The sequence below is a fragment of the Labrus mixtus genome, chromosome 7 (assembly GCF_963584025.1).
Source record: "Labrus mixtus chromosome 7, fLabMix1.1, whole genome shotgun sequence".
NCBI lineage: Eukaryota > Metazoa > Chordata > Actinopteri > Labriformes > Labridae > Labrus > Labrus mixtus.
In genome coordinates this window covers 735,120-761,358 of record NC_083618.1, presented here as the reverse complement: position 1 = coordinate 761,358, position 26,239 = coordinate 735,120, and the positions used below count along the sequence as shown (strand labels likewise).

General features: G+C 40.7%; 1 protein-coding gene across 8 annotated transcripts in view; it reads left to right on the top strand.

The window, feature by feature from the left end:
• Nucleotides 1–26,231, top strand: part of LOC132977410 (AMP deaminase 2-like) — a 33,675-nt gene extending 7,444 nt beyond the window's left edge. For 4 of the 8 annotated variants that reach the window (XM_061041944.1, XM_061041946.1, XM_061041949.1 and 1 more), the window contains 17 exons: nt 13,978–14,108; nt 14,824–14,954; nt 15,500–15,568; nt 16,613–16,724; nt 16,821–17,007; nt 17,404–17,545; nt 17,626–17,715; nt 17,809–17,938; nt 18,635–18,829; nt 18,923–19,054; nt 19,147–19,310; nt 19,474–19,600; nt 19,688–19,851; nt 19,956–20,076; nt 22,447–22,620; nt 22,731–22,841; nt 23,016–26,231. In XM_061041944.1, coding sequence (XP_060897927.1) covers nt 13,978–14,108; nt 14,824–14,954; nt 15,500–15,568; nt 16,613–16,724; nt 16,821–17,007; nt 17,404–17,545; nt 17,626–17,715; nt 17,809–17,938; nt 18,635–18,829; nt 18,923–19,054; nt 19,147–19,310; nt 19,474–19,600; nt 19,688–19,851; nt 19,956–20,076; nt 22,447–22,620; nt 22,731–22,841; nt 23,016–23,231 — 2,396 coding nt within the window. In that variant the 3' untranslated portion in view covers nt 23,232–26,231. Of the gene's footprint in view, nt 1–461; nt 689–7,969; nt 8,228–13,193; nt 13,331–13,977; nt 14,109–14,823; nt 14,955–15,499; nt 15,569–16,612; nt 16,725–16,820; nt 17,008–17,403; nt 17,546–17,625; nt 17,716–17,808; nt 17,939–18,634; nt 18,830–18,922; nt 19,055–19,146; nt 19,311–19,473; nt 19,601–19,687; nt 19,852–19,955; nt 20,077–22,446; nt 22,621–22,730; nt 22,842–23,015 lie in introns of those variants that run through there. The other 4 variants (XM_061041947.1, XM_061041951.1, XM_061041948.1 and 1 more) reach the window with 4 other exon arrangements.
• Nucleotides 26,232–26,239: the final 8 nt, after the last annotated feature.

Sequence of the window (26,239 nt, the reverse complement as noted above, 5' to 3'; positions counted from 1 at the left end):
GGTTGTGATTGGCTGGATCTGAATCAGGTTCAATGCAAATCCGCCTGTCCCAGGACCAGACACAACTTCTACAGCAAATAAGCTTAGCTTGCATATTTGTCTGGTTCCCAGTTCAAAGGTTTACTTTATTTCAAACAATACTCTCTAAGTCATGAACCCACTTTCATCTGGTCAGGGGGTTCAAGTGCAGTACAAATACTGCACTAAGGGTCATCACACCCCCCCGGCTATTGTTCATTATTAATCAGATATACAGTTCTTGTCATGGCAAGTCTCTGTGGGCTTCTCTCATGAACTCCTGTGTGTTCTGTGTCTCATGACTTGCCACATCGTGTGGACTCTGTTTCCCTTGGGGGGGAGGGGTTTGTTACACCCCTTTTCACATCTACACCCTGTTACCTTGTGGACTTTAACCTACACAACCCTCCCACCTCACTACAACCCCACTCCGTGTTGCTCAGGTAGACAGACACATATGATAAGCAAAGGCTGAGAGTCCTTGTCTTAGAGCTGTGGGTGTTAACAGATTGTAATTGTTAACTACTTAACATTTCTAAACTACTGAAAGACAAAGCAGATCTCCGTTTCCCTGCACAAACTGAGGTTATTATTAATTGATTTAAACTTTGAAATATGTAGCAGGGATATATCCAGTGAAGGCACATTTGGGACAAAGAGCAACTAAAAGGTACGATGAACATGGTCTTTTGTATTAAAACAGGGAAAATAATTTGAACCTAGAGACTGCTGTGTTTATTTTGGGACTTCAGTCATGAGTGTATTGTCTGAAAATGGCTTTTCTACGGTGCATTGTATGGGTTGAAAATCTTAATCTTACCACTAGAGGGAGTCTCTTGCACTAAGTGTTTAGTCCAGTCAGACCATCAGTTTGAAACAAGTGGCCGGTTGTCAGTGTCTCTGCTCTGTAGCTGGTCTGGTCATGACTGAAGAGCAGTTTGCTCTGTGTTTGGGTGGAAAATTCCAGGGCTTTCTTCTGCTATGAATAGCTCAGTTGCTTCCCATGGAACAGTGGAAGTGTGTGAGTCCTGGAAAAGGGATTTTGGAGAGCCAGTAACCAAGGCCTTGAAAGCCGAAACACCAACAGGTGGGCTAGTTGTTGCTGGGGGCTAATAGATCACCAGCAGATCCACAATATCTGTATTCTACACACACACACACACACACACACACACACACACACACACACACACACACACACACACACACACACACACAGAGTCATCATCATGCCTTTGGACATGCCATAGATTTGCACAGAGCTTATACATGTGTGTTATGATAGGTTGTGTTACATCCCTGAGGTACAGTTAAGCATGCTGCTTTGCTCAGTCTCTGCTCTCAGCTCTAGTGAAGATCTGTTTTTGTTTAGTCCATCTCAGTGAATCACAGACGAACCAGCGTCAGGTAATGCTTCTGGTCTTTTATTGTCCTGTGACATCAGTGAGTCAGTGAATCCCTTGCCCACCACCCCCCTGCTCACTTAAAGGGATACTTCACCCGTTGAAACATGAATCTGTATTGACATTGGGTCATATATGTAGAAATGTGAAATACATTTTGAAGTTGGTGCCTTCTTGGCCGAGAAAAAGCAGAAAGTGTCTTTTTGGCTCATGTAGATGAAAGACACCAAATCCCAGAATGCACAGCACCGCAGGCCACTCCCACTAAGGTCCTCGATTTCAGAATCAGAAATACTTTATTAATCCCAGAGGGAAATTCGATCGATACAGTTTCTCCAAAATATACAGTATAGCAGTAGAAATATAGTAATGAAAACATTTACAGACATATTTACTTCAACACATGAGACCATTTCCTCAAGTGATTCAGAGAGAAAACAGACTCTATGTCTGTGTCCATAGGCAAACAGAGAGAGCACCGACACTACCAGTCCGCCCCAGCTCGAGCCGGCCCCCGCTCCTCGTCCTCACCGCCGCCAACAGGCAGGCCTTATGTCTTGGCTGCTGAGCTGGCAGCGGCTGGTGGCGGAAATATAGCAATATAGCCGCGTGACGGTTGCTGCCGACAGGCCGGTCTTGTGTGGCGGCTAGCGGCGGCCAGAACACAAGACGGCAACAGCCGTCTCACCACTATATTTATATTTTTTTGGCCATTATCAGATTTCTCCATAGAGCCTGTTAGCATAGCTTCCAAGCAATATGGCGGACGTTAAGTTTGGATTCTGGGAGTGAGTTCCCACTCACTGATCTGTGATTGGTCTGTAGCTTCAGTGGTCGAAAATATGAGGAACTAGCGTTGAAGTTTCACCCCGCTAACCGCAACAGCTTCCAGTGACGCAAAAATGGTCATTTTGCATCACTGGAAGCTCCTTTTCAGACTCAGAAATACAAAGATTTCCAATCTCAGGGGAAAATGAGGGCGGGATGCACGACCATTCAAAAATACTACCAGGTTTCTAATGATACAAAGATTAATGCAAATGGGTGAAGTATCCCTTTAATGCTCTTTAAGCTCATATTCTCCCCTCACTCACCTACACTTTAGAAAGATGCAACACAAGAAGAGAAGACATCTTCTTCTCAAACGCTTACTTAGGCCATAGATGAATCATCATGAGAGAGCTCTGGGGGATCAGATGTGTGCTCCTAAATTTGTTTGTGGTTTTGATAAGCCATTCAGGCATTTAGAAAAGATGTGTGTCTTTAGTGATGGATATCAACTGTTTTCAAGAAGCTGCTTCCTGCCACTGCTTTCACAATTGAGTGAATGGATATCGCTTTATCGGGAAATATCTTAAAACAAAAAGACAACAACATACATGCCAGCAGGGGAACTTGTATGAAAGGTTTTGTATATCCACTTAAAAAAATCTAGAATCTCTTTGCAAGGGACAGAATTTTAGTTGTTGGAAGTTTTTGTTTTGTTTTTCTAGTCCTAATAGAAGTGCATAAATGCATGCTGGGATGAGAACGTATCGCTTGTTTCTATTAAAATAAATGATCTAATGTGTTGTGATAAATTCAGACTTTTGCAATTTATACATGTAGTGTCTTTACCACAACTCTATTTTTTGTACCATGTTGCCTGTGTAGGATAAGAAAATGACTAGCACGGGATGTAGGAGTCATAATGTGTATTTTTACCTCTGTTGATTGTTTGTTATATTTTGCTCCTTATATTGGTGTGATATAATTTCTGGTAATTTGCTGTTGGCATTGTTTTTTTTGTGGGAGGCTACACAAAGAGGGTGAGTGAGTTTGAATATTTTCTGTTGACCTTTATCGTCTTCATCGTAATCATCATCTTTTGTTTAGAATTATTATCACTCTTTTGTTTAATAATCAACAAACTTATCTGGACTTGAATTTTATTTTGATACGAACGAGTCACAGGTACAGGTACTTTTGTCCTCAGTAAAAGAACATTTGGCACAGTGAAAAAAACAGATGATTTGAGGATGACTTGTTTAGTCTATCGACTGAGACACGAGCAGCCATTTACTTGTCGAATAGTCCTTTCGGTATATATTGTAATTAAGATATTACGGTGGTTTCAACTTCTTAAATCTAATGATGTTCTGCTCTGTTCTGTTTGATTTCATTGCCCTTTTAATTACTATTGTTCATGCTGGGCTAGGGGAGAACATTTGTCTAAACAGTTTATTCACAGTGAGTAAATGTGCAACTTATTCAAATCTCACACAATTTGGTTCAAAAGTTTTATTTAGGCCCAAAGTTTGATTTCACTTCAAAACTTTGTAGCATGTAAAGCTTCGAGTGATCACAGTTTTACCAAACAAGACTCTAAATCAAATGTTCATGTGAGTCTAAACCAAAGAAACAGAACGTCTTATCGGACATGTCTCTTCTTACCATCTCTCTGAAGCAACACTCTGTATCGCCTGCAGCTCTAATCCCTAAGACACCTTTGGTCTCAGGAATGGGGTATCTGCCTCTTGATGTCCGAGCGCTGTTAAGTACAGTGTGCTACATGTTGACAGTGTCAAGTGACTCAGTGCTGCTCTTTGCTATATTCAGATATGGTGAGAGCTGCACTGACAGAGGTGGCTAAAGGTATAGTGACATGAACGGCCTCTGGATAATCACTGATGACTGGAGTGTGTCACTGTGTGTGTTGGATTTGCAATGGGCTTGTGCACACATGTAAATGGCAGTATACAGATCCAATTTTGAGTGTGTTTGTGTGTGTTGGACAGAAAGGAAGGATTGGTTGTTTTTAATAGACACAGGAGTAGAGATACACAACATCAGTGTGAGTGCAGAGTTTACCAGTTAAATGTGTGAATGTTTGTTCTGTTTAATTCACAGAGGGACTTTTTACTGTGTGGTTTAGATGTTCGGTTTGCTTGACAACAATAATGATGTAGCTCTTGTTAGTCCTAGGAGATAGGGTGTGAAAAATGTGCAGACACACTCCCACATGCTATTGATTAGCGTCTCGGGAATGGACAGAAGTTAAAGCAGAAAAGGTCAAGCAAGAGTTGAAAATGTCGACAAACCTCAGACTGCCTTTAAGAAAATACAACGTTTATTTAATGAAAACCATCAGCTTTCTTTTACCGCTCACTTATCAGCTTGCTTTCATTTTATTGTAAGTGAGCAGAGAACATGATGATTAAAGCTGTACAACAGGTTGCATTTTAACTTCAAAGACTAGTCAAGAAAAGAATAGCCTCAGGCTCGTTCAAGTTAATGCCAAAATAACACAGGGAAATTCTCTACATGCATGAAAGCCCTCTTTATATGCTTCTCAATAAGTGTAGGAATGTGAGATAAGATTATTTATGGAGTCAGTTTACAAATGGTAACACCAATAATTGAGGGAAAGACGCAGTTTTGATCAGAAATCTGTGTCACATGCAAGTGATTGCAATATACACTGCAGCTTTGCACCAGCACTCACACTAAGTACTTTTTGCTTCAGTTAAAATATTCCACAAAAATACTTTTTGTTGAAGTAGATGCAGAAGTTCAAATGAATAGGAAGTTTATACTTTCCATTCCACAATGATTCAATCTAATAATAATCCCTCAGATGACTTTGCCGTATGGAATTGTATTTTTAAAGACCTGTCATGGAATATCAACTTCCTCTGGATGAAAACAAAAACATTCTGTATATGCACATGTACTCCTTGGTAAGGCCAAACTGCAGGATGTTCTGGTTCTGTTGAACTCGTTTATTTGCAGCTGGGGGCTACCAGTTAACTACAGAATGTCTTCATCAAAATGCTTTTATTTTCTTAAACATCTGCCTATAGGCAGGGCTGGAAAGAAAAAACACTGAGAGAATCGTCAATGCAGCTTTAGATTATGTTCATCTCAAGTTAAACCTCTGCTGAAACATAGTGTGCTGCCCACTCAGTACACAGCAGACAGGAAATGGAAGCATCACTGACCACCACAGGCTGCACAGCTAGAGCAATGACAGTGACAGCCTTGTGTATGTAGGCCACCATTTACAAAAACAACTGGGGGTTGGTAGACTGTGGTTAGTGTCTGATATTTCTAGCATGGGTAAAGTTTCTTCCACACCTTATTCACCTTATTCCTCACAATAAACCTCTAATCTTGCAAAAACAAATACCATATTTCTGATACAGCTCAGCCACATCATGCCCTCAGATCACCTTCTTATTCAGGAGAGTAATAGGCACTCCTAAAGCTGTCTTCCTGTCAAGCTGGGTTAGCACACAGTGTTTAATTTGGATATGGTAGCATCAAAGACAGGAAAAAACAAACTCTCTCCTATGAGTCACGCAAATACAGCAACATTGTCATCTTAGTTTTCTCTGAGTCAGTTGTATGTGATGGTCTGACTTTGGGTCATTTGTATGTGATGGCATAGCACAAAACATGAGGTACGAAGTCATGCTAGTAGTGTTTGTGTGAGTCAGTATACATTTATATTTGTTGACTGTCATCTTGAAAAATTCCCAAAGGCTCTTTTGAATATTCTCTCTAAAATGGAACCTGAAAAGTACATTCAGACAAATACTGAGCAAAAACAGGCCGTCCTTATGCCGTGCAGCAGTCATGTGAGAGAGGAAGGAAACAGCCTCGTCTGTGAGCATGTGATCATGTGGTCACTTTCTTGCATGTATGTAATATCATAAATAGCTAATATCAGTAAAGGATTTGTAAAAACATAAAGCTAAAGAAATAAACCAATCATAACAGATTAAAGACACAGAATAGTGATGAAAACATCCCATGTCATCTATTTGTCCTGAGTTTAATTCAAAAGTTACATTACACATTTTTTGAGGGGCTTCAGAAAAAGCTTTAAGAATGTTACAAACAACATTGTTGACTCATTGCTTGATTACAGATGATCCTAAAACTATAATTAAAAATACTTATTTTACAAGTGCATGCACACCGTGAGCCACACTGTATGTAAGCAACAAGGCTAATTGCAGAAGTTGTATTGATTCTGATTGCGTCAGTGAAACATCAGTGAGTCATTTTGCTAATTTTTTCCTGCCAATGATTCATTCATTTCATATTCATTTAGCCTTATCTTGATTTGTAGTTGCTTTTGCTTACATGTTAAAAAACAACTACCATAGGTATTTTGAAGAATGGTTCTGAGCTGGCTTTGTAAAGATTCACAATAAGGCTTTTTATTTTTTGAGTCCATGAGGAACAATGTACAGCATGCAGTCTTCTATAGGGGTACATTCATTGTCATGCTTATTATCACACAGCTATGTATGAAGAAAGGCAACAATGTGACAACAAAAGTTGATCAATGATAAAATGGTTTTATTTCTTTGATTAGATTTGACGGATGGACTTAATACATAGTAACAGTAAACTCTGCTTTATCTTTTATAGTTGACATTTATCTGAACATTTAAACAAATTGAGACAAACCACTGCATTGATGCTATTTGAGACCTGCTGCCCTTTAACATTCAGTCTGTTGACATTTTCAAGTTACCAGTGTTTAGACACCACCACAACTCATACAATGTTCCATGTTTGTCTTCTTTCATTTTTTCAGTTTTCATCGTCATGCTTTTTGTGTCTTTAAACCCCTCTTGCATTTTCTGCACAGTTTTCTTCTCTATTTTTCTCTTTTGAGCCCCCGTATGAACAAGGTCAGTGAACTGGATGATGTTAGACATATCGACTGATGATTGTGCAAAGGTCTCAGTAAAGCTGGATCAGAACTGCGTCCATGGCAGTGTTATGTTATTCACAACAGCTGTCTGACATACAAAGATAAAATCGAGTCAAACAGAGTTAATAACCATACCTCTTACTTATACACATCCAGGAGAGACTGATTTATCCCATAATAAACAAGCCAGACCACATGCCACAGATACATTACCCATAAGGCTTTGCTTAAAGGCAATGGTTTGTAGTTGGAGGAGTCAAGGGGAAGGCTCTCTCTTTTACATTTTACATCTCCAGTTTGAAGCTATTTTTCCACATGATTACGGACCATTGACAATGTGGTAGATATAAAGTCTTGTGATCCAAATGCATTGGTTGCAATTCCAACAACAACATCGAGCTCTTTTACACTCACTTAAAGAGCGTATGTATAGCAATGTGTAATCAATTGTTATTGAAATGTAAAGATAGTTTTTAAATTGGGGTATTTGTAACATAATTTAAAGTTTACAGTCATGAGATCACTAAAGCAGAGCTCCCATGTTTGAGAGGAGGGAGATAGAGAAGAAGTGGGAGTGGCCAGAGAGACTCAGGGCCTCCTCCATGTTACAGCACAAAAGAACCTGAAGTGGTTCACTCCAGTCCCTCCCCCTTTTTTTGCCACGTGGTATGATCCAACCCAGTATTTAAATCCGGGAGCTTTGAGGCTGTGTTGTTCATGGGCTGGAAACCAGCGTAATCAGGAAGCTGAGAGAGACAGAGGCAGAGAGAGAGAGAGAGAGAGAGAGAGAGAGTCAGAGGAGAGAAGAAAAGAAAAAAACTGCCTCAGTAGCAAACTGGAGGCTGCGACATTTACAACAGGAGGAACAGAGAAAAGAGAAAGAGGGGGATTGTCTGTGTGAACCTGGTGTTAGATCAGCAAAGAGATTATCCTCTGTCTCTCCGCTGTCATTTGCTCTCTTCCCCTGTGCTGGCGGGGGAGGGTACATCGACCGTCCCAGGCCTAGTTACATGTCCCAGCATCCCGCAAGAGCTCAGTCAAGGCCACTGCGACTGTAACGGAGACTGTGAGAACAGGACAAGACAGGGACACAGAGGTACTGTAACATGTGCTGAGTTATGATGAACAGTACCACAGACAGTAGAGCCTGTAACTGTGGATCCGTATGCTACTCCAAGTTTTTACAGTTATGTGAGAAACATGGTACTTGTCACTCCAAAATGTTCCAGCTCATAGTGACAGATGAGATGCTAGTAAACACAGCTCTGTGTGCTAAAAATAACAGTGTGCAGAAGACATATGGAGGAGATGCATGAATGAAAATAGGATGCATACGCCGATGGAAGGGAACAATATGTCATGCAGCCGGTGTGTAGCCAGGATGCTGATATTTAGACCCTTGATGTATTCAGTAGTTTGATACAGAGTCTGCAGTGAGTGAACATTTGGGGCATCAGGTCCCTGCTGCTGTGTGCTACTTCCTGCATGATGCAGTAATAATACCCAGTGGATTAATCACTGAGATTCTTGCAAGTGTGCTGACAAGAACAGAACCTTGTTTAAGGGTGCGCATAAAACAGCAGAGTCTGGGTAGAGAAAAAGGTGCCACTGATGCTAGAAGAAAATAATCTTATTCAGGATCGCCAACACTGCACTGTGGTCGTTTGTGTGGGCAGAAGGATGCTGACTTACTGAGATGTTCGTTTAAAAAGCCTGCCTGACCTTTCTGTTGTGTGTTGTGTATTTGTAATGGCAGTGACTTTACTCACTTTAAGGCTTTAAGTTATAGATAAATGTAATGTCAAATGTTTCCAATTTAAGGACTGATAACTATCTTGTTGGTTGTTGTCAATCCAGCAGGATTAAGTTCTGTATTAAGTGTGTGGTTGTTGTTCTTTTACAAAGATAATGCCCCAACTCGTTACAAAGACACTTTTATTGCAGGTAGTTATTTTAGTCTGGACATTTCATCTCAAATGTTGATTCTCTTACTCCCAGCCTGCTGAGTACTGATCGTGTGTGTTTTTTTTTTTTTAGATGAAGATCTGAAGTGGAGGTTTATTCTCATCTGTGGTTGCTTAGGAACATCTGAAGCGTATGTCATCACTCCCCCTCTCAGAGATTAATGTGAAATCTGTACAAAAAAAAAGTTTTTTAAAGCTAGAGCAACAATTGAACTGGACAAAAAGTCAACTTAATACATCCAAGCCGGATGCTTCATACATAAAATACAGACACATCCAAGTAGTTTTTATCCTGTGGGTTCAAAAGTTTCTCACATGTAAAGATGTCTATCATGCAGTGTGGCTTTGTGACATCATTTGCTTAAAAACTGAAAATAGATAGAAAAAGTAGATAGCGTCTAATTTCTCACTTGATTTGCCACAATTATTATTGCCATGATTTGATGTTAGTGCAAAAGACTCCCTCTCATTGTCCAACTAATATTCATAAATGTATTTTGGACTGTAATGTATTACATTAGGTGTAAAATAGTGATCTCAGATGAGTTTGCAGGAGTTTGTGAAGAGTACAAACATATTTTCTGCTATTCACACTAAGGCCTGAGAAGTGTTTCAATACTTACATTTATTGACATGCTGCAAAAATAATATTGTTATGACAAGATCATTCCTTTCTTAAACTTTGACAGGCTTATTTTAAGAGACAGACATGTCCATCGCCAATGAGAAAAAACCTAAACTGAGGCTGCCACTGTGCTGCAGTTAAACTGACTGTGCAGGACACACCCGTGCACACACATCTGTAAACAACAGAGAATAGGAGGAACATGCTTTGTTTGCTTAGGCACAATTAGCAGCTACAGTCACCTTCATCTCCTGATAAAAAAAGACACACCTTCTAAACACATAATACAAAACAAAAGTTTGGCTCCTTGTCACAGAGGTGTTGAGCGTAAATTAATCCCATGCTTTGATAGCTGTAAATTTATATAAGAGGCTGATATCTGAGTGGGAAAAAAAACATTAAATTATCCTTTGCACAGGGAAATGGCGTAGCTTGCAGTTAGATTATTACATGCGAGGAGATTTTTGTCAGGATTTTGATGGCGTCAGTGTGGGTTACTGTATGGATCTGCTATCATACTGTATACCTAGCACTGCATGCTGTGAGTCCATGCTGGTGTGGTGAAAACATTCTCTTTAACAATTGCACTGACATTATATATTTAATTAGTTTGTTCACTGGGAAGTTTCGGTCTTCTGGGACTCGGAGATTTTGTAAGTTAGCAAATAAAAGCAGATAAACTGGTTTAGGAGTATTTGACCCAGACTTACTGTTCAGTGTTTTGTTTGACTTCTTCAGTACATAAACCGCTCTGCTACTGTTGTTTTTTTTTTGTTGCACAAGTGCCTTATGCAAAAAAAAAAAACAACATTACTAGAGCAGTTTAAGACAGACTGTTAACTATTGATCGTCATAGGGCAGCAGAGGCAGCTCCACAGATGACTCTCTGGTCAGGTTCAAAAGAACAGGTGGGAAGTTTACGTGGGCGATGTGCAGACCAAGGTCCCAGAGATGTGAGAGAAAGCTGAGATGGGGAGCTTTTTTAATGCTACTCTCAGGTCAAAGAAATTAACTGACAAAGACTACATGAAGATTGCAGGGCTGTGGCATTTAATTCAAATATAGATTAGACACACATGCATTGGTAAACACTTTTAGAGGTAAGGCCAGAGTCTGAGTGTCTCCTCCTGCTAGCTGGATCTGAACTGTGATTTGAAGCAATCCAACAACCTGCAAAAGTGTTTATGTCAAAGCTTCACAGAATAACTACCAACATAGAAAATACTGGTGGTAAGTCCTAGTTAGAACCCAGATGTTTGGTCAGATTCTCTTTGAAATAACCTTGAACTGAATACACAAACAAACAAGCTTTGACTAAATGAGTGATTCCTGGAAGGTTCCCATCAAAAACCTGTTTCCTTTTTTTGTGCTTTCCTTTATTTTTTTCCTGAGTTTCTTCCAGCCCTGTAGTTTTTACTTAAATAGTTTTGATTATAGAGGGTCTCCCTACTGCTGTAATGTCATCGAGATTAATGGGATATTAGGAGTTAAGCATGGAGGATTACATGACAGTGTTCATGTAATCTGTTAGACCATGTGAAAGCATCCAAATGTCTGCTCATGTGTTCATATCATCTGATATATATTGGTCAGGGTGATTTAACTGAATCAGTTTTTCCAAGACAAGTTTTATTACCCCTATAATCAAGGTATAATGGAAATATGATTAAGACCATTTACAAAAAGGGTTGCCAGTTTGTCCACTAACATTAACAAATACATTCTTAATCTGTTAAAGCAACAATATGTAGGATTTTGGTTGGTGTGCTTTGGCGCCAACCGGAGGTGTCTGAGTGTAACTGCATGGGCGTTGGACACATAGTTCTGTTTACACCTACCCCCCTTAGACAATGTGCATTTGTTTACAAGCAGAGGGGGCAACGCCAGCAAAGACGTTGCAAGGAGCCTAACAGCAATGTTCACTGATGTTACCAGATGTGCAAATATGACTCTGCTTACATCTTCAGCCCGTTGTGTATGTGTATTCAACCTGGGCCATGATATCTGTGGGCTTTGACTAAATGGCTACATTGGAAAGGGTCATTTATTTTGCTAGTTGAAACTTATAAAGTCATATTGAAGATCAACACGGAAAGAGACTACTTTTTGGCATACGGTGGATTTATTGATTTATTTTTATGCACACCTGAGACATGACTCGGGTTAGATGACTTTCTGCTAAACTTGAGACAACAATGACGTCAACAGAAGAGCCTAATGTTTGGTCACAGTCTGTTATGAATAATATCTGCAGGGGTGTATACTCTGCTTTTTGCTCGGTCACTCTCTCTTTTCCTCTTCTTAGCTTCATCTCTCTCCTCTTCCTCACTGTAAAGCTGTACGCACAGGATGACCCCGGACAGCTGCCAAAGTTACATACTGCAGTAAACAGGCGATCCGCCGTCCTGTGGACATGAGACGCCATTCTCCCTGTTAAAAGTTATTGTGCTATTAAATCAACATTTGAAACTAGTATTGTAAGGTAAAGTAGTTACATATTGTTGCTTTAAATGTCCTTTTAGTTGATTTTGTGATCAGAAATCTCTGAAATTTTAATTCTTTGAAGCCTCTGTATTATAAGGGGGCAATATGAGTTGGTTGAAATTTTTTTTTCTTCTTTTTACTTTAGCATGTGATTGTCAGCAGAAGTTTGCACATCATTTTAAACTTGTATGTGCCATACTTAAAAGTTTTTCAAGTGTCAGTCAAGTATTGGTCGACTGTGGAGTTACCCTCTGTTCATTTCTGACTCCCCAGCCTCGGAGGCAGACGGCAGATGGCATAGACTAATTGTCACCGGCCAGACACAGCACCAATAACACAACAATTATAGAGGAGAGTGAATGCATCACTCCCAGAGCTGTATACTTTTCACGAGTGGTTGAATTACAGTGTGTGTTGCAGGTGACTGTGCTACTCTCAAAAGTATGGTTATCCTAAACTTATACGCACCCAGAATCAGTGAATTTGATGTTCCTCAGTGAGACAAATCAATTCTTGGTAAATCTCCTTGAGTGTCTTAGGTTTCATCTCAAGTGGAGCCGTTGTCATCTGTTTCTAGCAGGTCATGATTGGGGAAGGCCCCTCTGTGTCATACTCAGGTGTGTGTGTGTACACATGTGTCAGTGTGTACGTTTGAGTCAGGGGGATATTCAAGTGTGTGCAAGCCCATGTGTGATTGAAGTGACACAGGATCTGTTGGTACAGCTGTCTCTCCTTAAGCCCACTTCTGTCCTCTGACATATTAGGAGGATTTGAGGCTCGGTCACACATTTTCCCCTCGGCCGCTGACACCAGAGCTTCGTAGGTAATCATGGTTGTGTCCTGTTTGCATGTGTGCGGGTTCTGTTCGGTTTTCCTTTGTTTTTAATGCCTTGGTGGTACAAGAAAAAATGGGCTTCATGTAAATAAAGTAAGAGACAGATTGCTTAATCGTGAGTGTTCTCTCTGCAGCTTGCTTTTGGCTGATTTTCTAGTTTTCATATGAAATGAAGAGGTAAAAGCAGTTGTGTATATAAGACTGTGAGTCTGAGCTGTAGTGCAGTCTGAGCTCAATTTGTGCTGAAATTATAGTTCTCCCTACTCAACTCACCACACGTTGCAATCTTTGGTAAGCCAAATTTTAACTCCTTCTATTTTTGTCTGTGATTGTTGTACTTACCTGTGTTTGTTTTGACACATTTGTTTGTTTGTCTGTCTGTCGTCAACAGACTGTGAAATGACAAGAATTGTAGAGAGACCGAGATCATTGTTGATGAATTATCTGAGCCTGCGATCGTCCACACGTTTACATCTGAACCCCCATGAGTTGTTGATTAGGATGCTTTTAGCTCTACACTGTACTATGACTTATAGACTGTGTTAAAGAAACTGTGTTAAACTTGTGTTAGTGGTGTGGAGGAGAAAACCCTTAAAATATTGTAAAACTTTGATGGAAATACACAACCGGTTTCCACAGAAGTGGAAGTAATCTGTACAGAAGACACAACTGATACATTTTTTTTTTTTTTTTTTAGACATTTAGCAAAAGAGTCCAAAATATTTTAAATAACTGATACACAACATTCAATAATTGCTTTTTAACTTAGTGGCAGTTTACAGCTCTTATACAGTATGTATTCAGCCTTGATAGGTGATTTATTTAGTCATTGTAATTCATAGCCTCTGCCTTTACTGAGCGTACTGCCTAAAAGAACTGTTACGGTGACACCATGTGTGTCTATCACATCCCACAACCTCTTCTGCTTCTGCCTACAGATCTGAGCGGTGCATCCGGGTCCAAACCTCTCAAGCCCCAGAGATCGCTTCCAGGGACGCCTGTTTCTATCACACACTACCCGATCGACCTGCGAATATCAATGGAAGAAAAGTACAAAGAGATTGTTGAGGTAAGAACTCAAAATCAAATCATAATTCTTAACAGGTGAATCAATAAGAACCATGTTAGATCTTTTAGATACATCATATTTAAATATACTCACAACAGGAGTTAAGTAGATAGTTGATTTAGTAGATTTACTCAGTGATTCTCAAAAAGGTCAAATTGACCTGATTTTCAATGTGTGTGTCTGCAGGTAAAAATTGTGAATATTGTAAATGTGTGTGAAAACTTTAGAGACTGTGGCAACTTTTGTTTAAAGAAAATTGTTGGTCAGTGGAGAGTGACTGGAAATGTTAGGAGAAGAGAGTGGAGGATGACATGCAGCAAATGTAAAGGGGTCGGACTCAAACCCGGGACCACCTTGAGGACTGAAGCCTCTGCACATAGGGTGCATGCTCTGACCACTAGGCCTAAACACCCTGTGGCATCTTCTTTTCAGGATTGAATTGCAGCACTAAGGCTATTTCCTCACTTTATTGGAAGGTAAATGTGTAACATCATGTTTATTGGCAACATTTCAGTGAGCAGTAGACCTTCATCAACCTGATGATGGTCTGGTTTTGAAAAGTTGCCAAAAAATAAATGTTTTCAAGTTAGACAGTATGCTAGTGTTCACTTGAATGTTTTGACCCATTGCCCTCCACACATCTGACTTAGAAAACAGAAGTGCAAATAATTGTTCTGTTTTTTCCCATAATTGTTTATGACTTCTGTTCAACCAGGAGCTATTCACACGCAGCATGGCAGAGAGCGAGATGCGAAGCGCTCCCTATGAGTTTCCAGAGGACAGCCCCATCGAACAGCTGGAAGAGCGACGGCACCGCCTGGAGAGGCAGATCAGCCAGGACATCAAGTGAGGAAATACAAACACACACCACACAAACAAAGGCCAGTTGGACACACTTTACAAAACCTTGGACAGACGAGCAGCTCTGCCCTCACTCTCTACACACAGTTCTGCTTTCTTCCATGCACACATGCTTATCAGCTTCCAACATGCCAGTTTGTGGCCTAACTAATCCCAGCAATCAGCTAACTGGGCAAGCCAGCCGTTAGCACATGTGCTGATGTTATATCATCTCTTCAGAATCTTTTAGAAGTGAGTTGGTTCTGTTTTGGTGCTAGCACAATCCCTCAAAGCTTTATCAATCATGATGTACCACTACCCACCTGAACATGTTACGTTTTCTGTCAATATCCTGTACCATTAATACCTAAGATGCTTCGTGTGTGTGAATGTGTATAAGCCTTTGAGAGAGACTCCTTGACTGAATGTTAAGTGTGCCTGTGCGTGTGTTTGGTCTCTCGGTTTCTTTTGTGTGCTTAACTTCTCACTTCCTCTGATGCCCTCCCGCCGCCTTGCCCACACTCTCCTGCTCCGCTGCTGCGCACCACAAGGCTTGAGCCCGAGATATTGCTCCGCGCCAAACAGGACTTCATGAAAATCGACAGTGCTGCAGATCTGGAGTGAGTGAGCTCTGCTTCACTATGCATGTGTGATTTGTAAAGTGATTTCCTCATAATAATAGGGTCCGACCGATTAATCGGCCAACCGATAAAATCGGCCGATATTAGCACATCACGTGACTATCGGCTAATTATTATATCCAATATGTGCCGATATAACTAGGTTACAAAAAAAATCTTGCAATTGTAAAAAATTTTCTCAAGTGTTTAATAAATGCATTTGAGGGATCAATGCAATAAACGTGTAGAACTATGTCAATCGAACTCTAAAAATCGAAGATAGCTTTTCCTGAAACAGTTATCGGTATCAGCCCCAAAAAATCCCACATCGGTCGGGCCCTAACTAATAGTTCTATTTTTTTTACATGGCCTGCTTCTCTTGGAAATTTCAGAATCAGAATCATCTTTATTGGCCATGTATGTCTACACACACACACACACACACACACACACACACACACAATGAATTTGTCTTCGGTGAACTGTGCTCTCAATGTAAAAAAAAAAAGAAGTTTGCTCTGCACATATCTGAATATCGAAAAAGTGTTCAATATATAAACGCTTATCAATATCTACAGAATATAGGAACTCAAGACTGTTCATACTTCAGCTTCTTATGATGGAATTCGTCCTCCCCCTGCTGGTGACACATTTTCTCTTAAGTAGGAAAGTCTTCAATTAGCTTTCTATGATTGATGGAGCTCAACATGAAATCTATCTTTAACTGAGTTATCACTTCCTGTTGTCTTGGTGATGAAACTTCTGTATCTGGTCAATGCCAGCTCTGTAGGTGAACCATTTAAATCTATGGTATACATGAATAGACAGTAGCATTTGTTCTATATTAAAAATCGCTTCTTAAGTAGAGTGTTGCATGTTGATTTAAGTGAAAGTGTCTGCTCTCTCAGCCCTGTATTGACTTCTGATGCTGCAGTTACAGATTTAAAAAAAAAAAAACAATAACATCTAATTTCTCATCGTTCTCTCTTTCTCTTAATCACTATCATTCCATGTCTCCTTTTCCTCTCTCTAAAAACGTTTAAGGCTTTTAAATGAGAAGAGCGTGGACACTGTGGATGATGGCTTTAGGGAGAGAGCATTGCCGATGGAGAAAGAGTACCAGCGGGTCTCAATATCCGGAGAGGAGAAGTGTGGGGTGAGGGTCTTTTTTCATAGGATTTAAACTTCGTACCAAAACGTTTTATTCAGTTAACACCTTTCTTTTTTTATCACTGACTTTTATGTGCCTCAGGTGCCCTTCACTGACCTGGTCGATGCGGCAAAGTGTGTGGTGAAGGCATTATTCATCCGGGAGAAATACATTAACCGATCTATGCAAAGCTTTTGTAAGACCACAGCCCACGCCCTGCAGGAGCTCGGGTTGAAGCCTCTGGATCTGAGAGTGTATGAGGATATACCAGAGACCCCTGTAGACGCTGGTATGACAAGCACACACCAAACACATGGTTATAATTAGCAGTAATAACGTGAATTTAAGAATGGACAGGATCACATGGAAGAACAACATATTCTTCAGGGTTTTGTTGAATTTCACAGAGAATGCAATGAAGCCTGGCTTTATACTTTTTAGTAGAAATGTAAAAACGTTTCGTTTCATTCCTTTCCCTTGAGCTTTTCGCCATCATCGCATTGGCTTCAGGCTTTTAAGACCAACCTGCAAAACGTAATTCTAGATCTAACGACACGCAGTGATCACCAAGAATCTACAATCTGCTTTCTGTCTAACCAGATACTCGTACTGTATATTATTTTACAATTAATTTATGTTGCATGGATGATATAACCAAACTAACATCAACTTCCTGTTTTCCTAGATGCCCCTGTCCATCCACCTGTTTCAGAGACACACCCCTACGACAACCAGGACCCCAAGAATATGCCCCCAGACACAGGATATGGTTGCAAGATGGTGGATGGAGTAGTGCATGTCTACACCAAGAAAACCAACATGGATAAGTAAGTGTCTGTACAGTAGGAAGACTAGACACTAAAAAAAGCTTCTATTGTTGAACTCTTTCACTATCTTTCTTTTTCAGGAGCTCAGAACTGGACCTGCCATACCCTGACCTGAAGGAGTACATCACTGACATGAATGTGATGATGGCCCTCATTATTAACGGGCCCGTGTGAGTGTTTACAAACATCCCTCAAATGTCATTGTTAAGAAGGTTAGTTTTTATTTCACATTTTAAACGTCTGTTATTTTTTCTTCTTTACAGGAAGTCCTTCTGCTACCGCCGTCTGCAGTACCTGAGCTCTAAATTCCAGATGCACATCCTCCTGAATGAGATGAAGGAGTTGGCGGCTCAGAAGAAAGTTCCACACAGAGACTTCTACAACATACGAAAGGCAAGAGGCAAAATATGAAATGTCATGTTTATATTTAAATAGGAAAGTTGTTCTAGTTTTTATCCAGAACTGAGCGTAAAGGCTAGGATTCATGACTCCCTCTTACCCCCAATTCACACACACTCCGTGCGTGCCGCGGTCCGTCAGCACTGCGGTTTTTCTCCGTCGGACGGCTCGCGCCCATTCACACTGGATCAGTTTCTGAGACGTCAGCGCAGCGGAGCACACCCATGACACAGGAGAACTACAAGATCCCGCGGGAATAAAGAGAAAAACATGCAAACAACATGCTGCTTTGTCTTTCTGAGGATGCATTGTTGTTCATTCGGATCCTGTTTTGACGTAATGTTGATAAAGTGATGAAAAATACGATGGCGAGTCTGTATATTGTGTTTTATTTTGAAATTGACCGGATGCTCTGTGCGTTTCCTTGTCTGACTTCCTGTCCGGGCTGTCATATTCTGTCCAGCTTGACGCTTGCCTGCAGCGTACTCCGGCGAAAATAGACTCGCTGCGTATTTGAAACGGAGCAGAACGTAGTGCCGTTGGTGGCACGCGCCGGAGACGGACCGCAGCGCGCCCTGTGTGAACACAATGATGGACTAGAGTGGCAGCTAAGTACGGACTGCGGCGCGCATCACTGTGTATGTGTGAATTGGGGGTTATACTCTATTTGCTGCTACATCCTGACTCCAGGTGGACACACACATACACGCATCATCCTGCATGAATCAGAAGCACTTGCTGCGATTCATCAAGAAAGCCATGAAGAAATACCCCGAGGAGATCGTTCACATAGAGCGTGGACGCGGTCAGACCCTGAAGGACGTGTTTGAGAGCATGAACCTGACGGCCTTTGACCTGAGCGTAGACACTCTGGATATGCATGCGGTGAGTATAACTAGAGCTCATATACAAATTTATGATATGCAATATACGTTCAGTATAAATTACAAAGAGGTTTCACTTTTTTTTCACTCTCAGGACCGCAACACATTCCATCGGTTTGACAAGTTCAACGCCAAGTACAACCCCATCGGAGAATCCATCCTCAGAGAGATCTTCATCAAGACTGACAACCACATTGAAGGAAAATACTTTGGACACATAGTCAAGGTGTGACATCGCTCAAACATGGCTCATCCAAAAAAACTCTCTCTTACTAAAAACAAGCTGACACATCAATGTTTCTGCTTCATTATTTCCAGGAAGTGATGTATGACCTGGAGGAAAGTAAATACCAGAACTCTGAGCTGCGTCTCTCCATCTACGGTCGCTCCAGAGACGAGTGGGATAAACTGGCTCATTGGGCTGTTAAGCACCGGGTGTACTCTGATAATGTGCGCTGGCTCATCCAGGTGCCCCGCTTGTTGTAAGTTCTCCACCTGCTTTCTTGACCTTGAAGTAGAGATGTGCAGCTAAAAACTGTCTTCTTAACCCTGTCTCTACAAGGAAAGCTACTGTTGGAATAAGCTAATTATTATCTTACTAAATCAGATCAAACAAATGTCACCATCTATCTCCCGTCTCTCCAGTGATGTGTATCACACAAAGAAGCAGCTGTCTAATTTCCAGGAGATGTTGGAGAATATCTTTATGCCTCTGTTTGAAGTCACAATCAGCCCCCACAGTCATCCTGAGCTGCACCTCTTCCTGCAGCATGTAAGAAATTTTTATATAAATATAAGCAGCCTCATGATTCTCACATCCTGAGACTGATTTCTTTGTTTGGGGGGTGCTTGTTTGTAGGTGGTGGGCTTTGACAGTGTGGATGATGAATCCAAACCTGAGCATCACATTTTCAACCTGGACAGTCCGCTGCCAGCTGACTGGACAGAAGAAGACAACCCTCCCTACTCGTACTACCTCTACTACACCTACGCCAACATGGCTGTGCTCAACCACCTGCGACGGTATGGGACAAGCTTGATACCGCTCCTTTCATTTCAACATATAATCAAAAATGTCTTACAATATTATGTTGGGTTTTTTTCTGTTGATCTTTTGTCTGACTCAGGCGGCGAGGTTTCCATACGTTTGTGCTGCGACCTCACTGTGGGGAGGCGGGGCCGATCCACCACCTCGTATCAGGCTTCATGTTATCAGAGAACATCTCCCACGGGCTGCTGCTCAGAAAGGTAAGGACACATTAGACTGGGTTGTTTCCAGAACACTGCTGGGAGCATTTGCTTCAACACATCAAATCATGTAAAATCATCACTTTACCACACACGTGTCACTGTTAAACTTTAAAATTAGGGATGACATGCCCTCTGCCTTTGACTCACGTCATCCCAGAATCTTTTTCCCCACATTCCTTGTCCCTCTTGAGCTGTCCTACAAATAGACCAATTTTTGAGTATGTAGTTGCTGGGCTTGTTTATGATAGCTAATGTCTTGTACAGCTGTGTTTTACATCCTGTCCACTGGCCAGGCAGTAAGTTCGTCCTTCATACATAAAAGACATCTGCCAAATCTCTGTATTCAATGTCATAGACATGTCAGCAAAGTACAAAATCGTATGCGGCAAGATTTGTATGCCTTGATCGTTTCTTTAATATAAATTAGATGCTGGGTTTCACCAAACTGCATACGAAGATGTCCGTACCTTGTATCATTTAGCTGTATCGTTGACCCACTGACCAACGCGTCAAGAAACCTCACCCTATAGAGAACAAACCATATGACGTATTTTTGTAGGCAAACCTGGAAGTAGCATCGCCATGGGGTCTAACGAGAATTCTCCTATGGGATTTTTTCATTGGATTTTGGATCATTTCAGAAAATAAGCTCTGTGGTAAACACATGATTCTGAAGCGTAGGTGTTTTGTTCAGCAGGATAATCTTCACAGATGAACGCCATTTTTATGATGTTTGAAGTGTTAATGCGGCCGACATAAGTAAAAAGCTAACGTTATGCTACAAGCTAACTACACCACGGTCAGATGATTGTGATGTCACTACCGTTATGCTTCAGACGATCTCCGATAAACTAATCCACGTAGCTTAACAAATAGTTTACTAACATAATATTCACCTTAACCTAAAGATTAAACCTACAGGAGACATCTCCGACTAGTGAGAGAGTTCCCGCCCTCTGTGTCCGGCGTGATGACGTTTAATGTCCCCGACAACCACTGTAGTCACATTTAGCCACTTGTTAGCAACCGCCTTTTTAAAGACAAGTAAAAACTTCAAACTTCACAAGTGGAGGTATTACCTAACGTAGTTTATGTGGTCTAAGAAAACACCAACATCTCTTCAGCTTGTGTTAACCACAGACCTTATTTCAGGAGTCTAACCACAAACCCATTCAAGATCCACATTGACTTTTAGACATTAGACCCCATGGCGCTCAAATGCTAACTTACTTCAGGGTTTTAGGACTCATTCCTGTGGCGCTCTATATCTAAGGCTTAGCTTGTCTCTGTAAGACACCAGGGCCGTTTCCAAATATCCACAGTTCAGTATGCAGTACTTTTCAGTAGGGAGTTTCAGTATACTGAACCCTCGTGGTCATTCAGTGGTCATTTTTTGTGTCCACCTCAGTATACTGAACATTTCAGTATGGATATTAACTTCCTGGTTTTATGCAGTATGGATCGGATGCATCCTTTCAGGAAATGAATTGTATTTTACCACCCACAATGCTGTGCGAAATTAAACGTAAATCGTCACTTCACGTGCGCCTCCAAATCAAAACAAACGAGCGTGGATTAATTGAATCTTAATTTAAAGTCCCGACTGAAACCACTACTTTTAATTAACAACAGAAAATATAACAAATGTCTGCATTATTATAAAACCTTTCTCCCCTCTATTTAAATAATGATTTCATTATTTAAATGTGTCTTTATTGGTTTATTTTATATTCTGTATATTACTGTCTTTCATTTCTACTTTCCTTTATGTACTGTATGTTATTTAGTTATTTAATCTTTTACTTGATTTACATTGTGATATTGTTTTTTGTTAATCTGACTGTATATGCGCATTACTCTTCTTGAATAAAGCTAAACAAAAAAAACCGGGTGGATGCGGACGGTTCGCGTAACGTAAATGACGCCACTTCCATACTGAATGAATCAGACGAAGTAGGAACAAATATCTGCCTACTGTGTGCACCTACTGAATAGTAGGTACTAACAGTATACAGCACAGATAGTAGGTACTGTCTACTGACAGACTGAGTAGGTACTTGGCAATTCGGATACAGCCCTGCCAGACAATTCAAATAATTGGAGAAGGCATCAGGATGGTCCACAAGCTGTAGCCAGCTTACCTATCTACCATGGTTAGGCTCCGCCCACAAAATACATCATCATAAGGTCTTTAAAAGCAAAGCCCACAGCAAAATAGTGTTTTGTATGTGACAGGTGATTTGAACTTGCTGTTCTGTAACTTGTGTCTTAGTCTTTGAGCAGCAGCAGCACTGAGCCAAACAAGGATGGGACAAAGATGTACATGCTTCTATTCTAACTGCTCAGTCTCTATTTGATGTCCATCAGGCCCCGGTGCTGCAGTATCTCTACTACTTGGCTCAAATCGGCATTGCCATGTCACCGCTGAGTAACAACAGCCTGTTCCTCAGTTACCATCGCAATCCGCTGCCAGAGTACCTGTCCAGAGGCCTCATCATCTCTCTGTCCACTGATGACCCTCTTCAGTTCCACTTCACAAAGGTCGGTGTGGATCAGCACATGGCCTCCAACAATTTGAGGAAGTAATGAGGCCAAGATTACATTTTTTCTTTGTGTGAGTGTGTGTTTACCAGTGTGTTTTGATGTTCCAGGAGCCTCTGATGGAAGAGTACAGCATTGCTACTCAGGTGTGGAAACTAAGCTCCTGTGACATGTGCGAGCTGGCCAGAAACAGTGTCCTCATGAGTGGCTTCTCACACAGGGTAAACTTCTTGTTTTGTCTGTATTTATTATATATATATTATATTTATATTTTGATGTTTATTACTCACATTACAGTCTTTCATTATTCTCTGTTGTATCCTATACACTTAGTTAGTTGTAGTGTGTCATTTCTTCTCTGAGCTTCCCAGTCATGCTTGTTCTCTTTCTTTCAGGCTAAAAGCTACTGGTTGGGCCCCAGTTATTCCAGGGAGGGTCCTGAGAGCAACGATATCCGCAGAACCAATGTCCCGGATATCCGTGTGGCGTACCGCAGCGAGACGCTCTCTGAGGAGCTGCAGCTCATCACTCAGGCTGTGCGCACCGAGGAGCTGGACACCATAGACGAGGAAGACTCTCTGTCCATGGGACCCCTCCCAGTACGACCCTGAAGTCACGGCCATCCCTGACTCGTCCTGTGAATCCATTAGCCCACCCAGCATGAAACTGAAGCCCCCTGGTGTCTGTCACGATCGTATATTCAGTATAAACACCTCAACATACTCTAGAACTATACTGGACACTGACAGCTACATAAGCCAAGGATACAAGTCCGACACAGCGCTCCATCTTCTACCTTCTTCAGCGTATTGTGTTTCAATCACCTTTTGGTTGCAGAAAAGAATATGAGCCCCTTATATCTTTGCTGAATTTGTAAATTAATATTCAAGCCTGACCTTTCTGTGTTTCTTTGTTACATGTTCAGTCTCAGTCGGGATAGTGAAGAACAACAGAGGGGGCCTGAACCTGAATGACCAGATCCACAATGTAATCTTTACTATTTCTTAGTCTATCCTGGATGTCCCCTGTTATTAATTCTGTTATTCAGAGACATGTTTAAATTCACCAGAGTTTACAGAGCATGTAGGATCTGTATAGTATCTGTGCACGACATAAACCCTGACAACAGGCACACTGACACTCGTCATGCATCAATCAATCATCTTTATTACACAAACTTCTAATGAAGGTTTGCAGTTTGACAAACCAACACAACCAACTTTGACATGTTCTGTGTTTTAAGCTACTGCTGTGCAGCTTAAATCTGAGATGTATACATCAGCTGATTCAAAGGAATCCTACATGAAGAGAGGATCTTTGTCTGTCTGAATCTTGCTGTGTGGCTTTAGGTGTTTTTGCCAAAGTACACACACAGAATTGTTCTTCCGTTATTTATCAACTTAGAAAGAAAAATTAAAGAGACAAACTCCCAAAGCCTTCAAGCCAGGAAAGAAGCAGTATCCTGTAGATGAGTGAAAAACATTCCACAAATGCTGAAAATCACAGGATGGTATTTACTTTGGTGGAACACAGAAAATAAGTGGAAAATTGCATTTTAGATTTCATACACAGCACAAATAAATGTGGACACATGTACCAATGTCCGAGGAGAACACTCCTCACTGTGACCTTACTGTGGCCATGCAAACCTGGACCCTCTCTCCCTGATTCGACTCATTACTCCCCTTCTGGAAAGGTTTTCCCCTCTGCATGCATTGAGCTGTACATACTAGTATGCACTAAGCCAAGACTTCACAGTGCCTTTTCCTTTACAGCTGTGGGCGCTGCTTGCCCAGATTCTGTCTTTATAGGGGGAATGTTGCTTTGTTTCTCTTTCTAAACGTACAAATGTTTTTGTGTTTGCATGTCTGCATGAGTAATATGAATACTGGATGGCAGAGAGAATGACTCTAATGTTAAAGAGTCTTTACTGATTCAGGGCTGCAGACAGGCTTTCAATTCAGAAATCTGTTGCAGCAAACAGATTCACACTAACCATGTGGAAAGGAGAAAAAAAAACCATGCTGGGACATGGTTGAGACTGTTGCATGGTTCTTGTAGCAAAGATTATTTTTGAATCACCTCAAATCTAATGAAAGCTGGGATCATGTTTTGTATTGTACACTTGTGTTATCACACCCTGCCAATTCACACGCCTCCCATCCAGCTCTGAGCACTGGAGCCTGGTTGCTGCTGTCTGGGAATGTTCAATGCCAAGACTCAGAAGATGTCAGCCTTTCTGAATGACCAACTGTTCTGTATTATTACATGTACATGTTTGCTTCTAGCGCATTAGGATGAAAGTGAGGTACATTTGTGTGCTCTGCAGGAACACAGTAGCTTCTAAGTGTTCAGGGGATGCACTGGAGTTGTGTGCTGAACATAGTGAGATGTGGGTTGGATTTCATGTGTAAAGTGTATTTTTTTAAAGGCGATATAGAAATAAGAAATTTTATATTTACAATATAATAATGTTGAAGTTTAACATGGTTTTGTTGATTAGCTTTATGTCATAAAAGTAGAGTTTTTCAATACAGTTTAACGCCGTCAGCCTTTTTCATTTGTTAATGAGGCGCCATCATTTTGTTTCTAGTCTTCATTATTTGACAGGAGCCATTTTTTCCTTACCTGCTTACTTACTCTGGATCATTTTAAGTCTGTTATATTGAATCACAATGATAAGAAGTCGCCACTTGTACTCATCCACTCATATTTAAAAAAAAACAAAAAACAATCCATAATAATAAAAGCACATCTAAAGGTCTATTTTCTGTTCTAGATTTACCATTTTAAAAAAATTTATTTGATGGCTTTGTATAATTTACAAGATTATTGTGGGAACATGTGAGTTAGAATGTGCACCGGCCTGAACCTTTTCCATCCATTTAGCTGTACAGCTTGTTACTGCGTCAGTGTCCACATGGTTTCATTTTGTCTCATACAGTCGGCACAGATCAGTGCATATATTACACAATGCATCCTACCTCACAAATACTCCTCCTCTGATCAGTGTCATCATGCCACCGCTCTTTACGCTCCAAAGCCACAACTTACAGTTATTTTCACATTTTAGAAAGCCAGTCTTTGTTTGGTCAATAAAGAAATAGGAAATAAGTGTGCATTATAATTCTCCATAGTAGATTATTAACTTTTAAAGATTGGCAAAACTGTTGCAGAGTATGTTATTGTCCGTCTAATAATCCATTAAAGTTTATTGCACATGAGAAAGGATTCACAATATGGAACAGCTGAGACTATTGAAAGAAGAAACCGTAACACATTGACTATTTGGATGCCATCACAAATCAATATGTTTGATCAGCTGTTCAGATTTTATACTATATTCACAGATATATTTCTACTATACAGTGCATCCATAACAGGTACTCTAATGCTTACAATCAATATGTGTTTGTGTTCAGATGACATGTTCCTCATGTTTGTATTCACACTGATTTGATTTGAATGTTTGCCTAATTTAATGTTCATTGATTCATCACAGATGTATTGCCTGAAATGGCTTGCCAGTGTTAAACACATTCAGACTCTTCTTCTGATAATGCTCACCTGTACCGTCTGAATAATGAAATAAAGCATGAAAATTCACTGAGCCTCTGTC